The sequence below is a fragment of the Penaeus japonicus genome, unplaced genomic scaffold (assembly GCF_977035675.1).
Source record: "Penaeus japonicus unplaced genomic scaffold, GWHDUDI00000001_assembly GWHDUDI00000008, whole genome shotgun sequence".
NCBI classification, from domain to species: domain Eukaryota; kingdom Metazoa; phylum Arthropoda; class Malacostraca; order Decapoda; family Penaeidae; genus Penaeus; species Penaeus japonicus.
Window position 1 is genome coordinate 22,360,123 of NW_028234410.1, and position 2,500 is coordinate 22,362,622.

At 45.8% G+C, this 2,500-nt stretch overlaps 1 protein-coding gene across 1 annotated transcript in view; it reads left to right on the forward strand.

The window, feature by feature from the left end:
- Positions 1 to 2,500, forward strand: part of LOC122258064 (multidrug resistance-associated protein 1) — a 29,537-nt gene that overhangs the window by 14,729 nt on the left and 12,308 nt on the right. The window contains exons 7-10 of the mRNA XM_086538845.1: positions 191 to 381; positions 600 to 794; positions 1,015 to 1,192; positions 1,537 to 1,705. Coding sequence (XP_086394971.1) covers positions 191 to 381; positions 600 to 794; positions 1,015 to 1,192; positions 1,537 to 1,705 — 733 coding nt within the window. The remainder of the gene's footprint in view (positions 1 to 190; positions 382 to 599; positions 795 to 1,014; positions 1,193 to 1,536; positions 1,706 to 2,500) is intronic.

A 2,500-nucleotide genomic window follows, 5' to 3' on the forward strand; every position in this document is an offset into this window, starting at 1 on the left:
ACGTTCACCACCTTTCTATCCACACTCCCTCTATCTCATTACCCCTTCCTTTTCCTTTACTATGTCTCTCCCTTTCCCCCTTACCCCATCCCCATCCCCATCCTCTCCTTCCACCTTCCTCTACCCTCACCCCTCCCTCCCTCCTCACCTCCCACTACCTTCCTCTACTCCCCTCCCTCCCACCTTCCAGAACGACTACCCGGAGGAGCGGTCGTCGTTCGTGAGTCGTCTGACGTACCACTTCGCGACGGGGCTCGTGTGGCGCGGGTGGCGTCACTCGCTGCAGCACGAGGAGCTGTGGAACCTCCCCCCCCGCTGCAGGACCTCTTCTCTCGACCTCGTCTGGACGCGCGCCTGGAGGAAGGAGCTGGCACGCGGAAGGTGACGGAATTTATGTTGTTGTGAATTGTCTTTATTTGAAATTTGCTAGAATTTGTTTTATTCATTTTATCATCTTGTTTCGTGTTTTTTGTTGTTGGTTGTCATTATTTTTACTTCTTTATGTCACCAACCCCAGGCGAACTCTACTGCGAAACATGACACATTCCCAAAGTATCAAAGTATCTCACCAAGACCTTGCTCCTCCTCTCCACCCTCAGGCACCGGCAAGTGTCATCCAGCGATCAGAATGGCACTGCAGGAAAGTCCTCTTCGCCCGCACGAGAGACCACAGGCAGTGCCAAAGTGTCCGTGGTGAGGGTGATGCTCAGGGCGTATTTCTGGCCTTACCTCTTCGCCACGATCGTCTACGTCATCTCCGAACTCATGCTTTTCCTCACGCCACAGCTACTGAGGTGAGAGGGTTGTCGTCGTCGGACAGATGAGGTTCTCGTGGGACGTGTCCATATTAATGTCTCTATTAGAAATATTTGTACGATTAAGTACTTGTTTTACGAATGAGAATATATCTGTAATTATCACTCTTCCGTACACCTTTTTCTTCTTTATATATGAATTATTTCACTTGAACTACCAAATAAACAAGAAACTAACAAGGGAACGTTCTGTTTACAGTTTGTTAATCAACTTCACAACAGATGAAAGCCAACCGTTATGGCGAGGATATTTCTACGCCTGTTTGTTACTCCTTGTAAGCCTCACCACGACGGTTGTGAAGAATATATTCTTCTACCGCGACCAGATCATCGCGGCGCAACTGAGGGCGTCGTTTATGGGAGCCGTTTATCGCAAGGTAAAATCCTTGAAGAGGACGCTTCTGCAGTCCCTGTGATGGTTTTGGTTATATGTTTGCATTTATTTTTTCCTTTATATGTCTTATTGCTTCTCTCTCTCTCTCTCTCTCTCTCTCTCTCTCTCTCTCTATCTATCTCTCTCTCTCTCTCTCTCTCTCTCTCTCTCTCTCTCTATCTATCTCTCTCTCTTCCTCTCACTCTTCCTCTCTCTCTATCTCTCTCCCTCCCTCTCCCTCTCCCTCCCACTCTTCCTATCACAGGATTTAACCACAGAAATCTTCATGCCATACATAATTTCTCCTGATAAATACAATATATCTTTTTCCCCTTCGTGCCAACACAGGCGCTGATTCTCTCGGCAACGGCAAGGCGGGAGTTCATGTTGGGCGAGATCGTCAACCTAATGGCGGTTGATTCGCAACGCCTGAGTGACACCGTTCTGTATTTCAACCTGGCTTGGGGCGCGCCCATCGTCATCACGTTGGCGCTTTACTACCTGTGGCAAATCCTAGGTAGGTCTTTTTTGCTAAGGTTACTTTTTTGGGGGTGGGATGGAGGGCAGGGAGGGGGAAGGCAAAGAGAGAGCTGGGAAACAGAGGGTAGAGTATGAGTGCAAGAACCCATGCGGTTAGCCCCTACGTGATAATGGGTAAGCCTAAGGTATAAAGAACGTTGTCAGGATGTTTTGTTTGTTTTCTTAACATAACTTGATAAAGTGAGGGTTTCTCCTCCTGCGATGAATGAGGTGTTTCTCGTAGGCTCCTAGGAAGTTAGTCTGTCTATCCCATTGTAATAATGATCTAACGATAACGGCGTGACATGTGGCAATGAAATATGAAGAAAGAAGTGTTGCATCAATGCATATCTCTTGGAATACACAGAACAATACTAATATGTCTATCCAGGCAGGAAGAGAGCGAATTAATGGTAGAGCAGCGAACCTACGGATATGTATATATGTGTATGTGTGATGGGTTTGTGACAACTAGAATTGCATATAATAAGATATAAATCAAATAGATGAATGGATTTTATACAATGTAATGATAGATATATAAAACAACGTAAGTTTGTGTTACCGTAATATTCAGTGGGTATTATGACAATGATAGTAATAATAAATCTTAATAACAATAACAGAAACAGGCCATATATGTAATCGGTAGAACTTGGTAGGTAGGTTACTGTGGGAAGAGAAGAGGGCAGAAGGGCAGTGGAGAGAGAGAGAAAGAGAGAGAGAGAGAGAGAGAGAGAGAGAGAGAGAGAGAGAGAGAGAGAGAGAGAGAGAGAGAGAGAGAGAGAGAGAG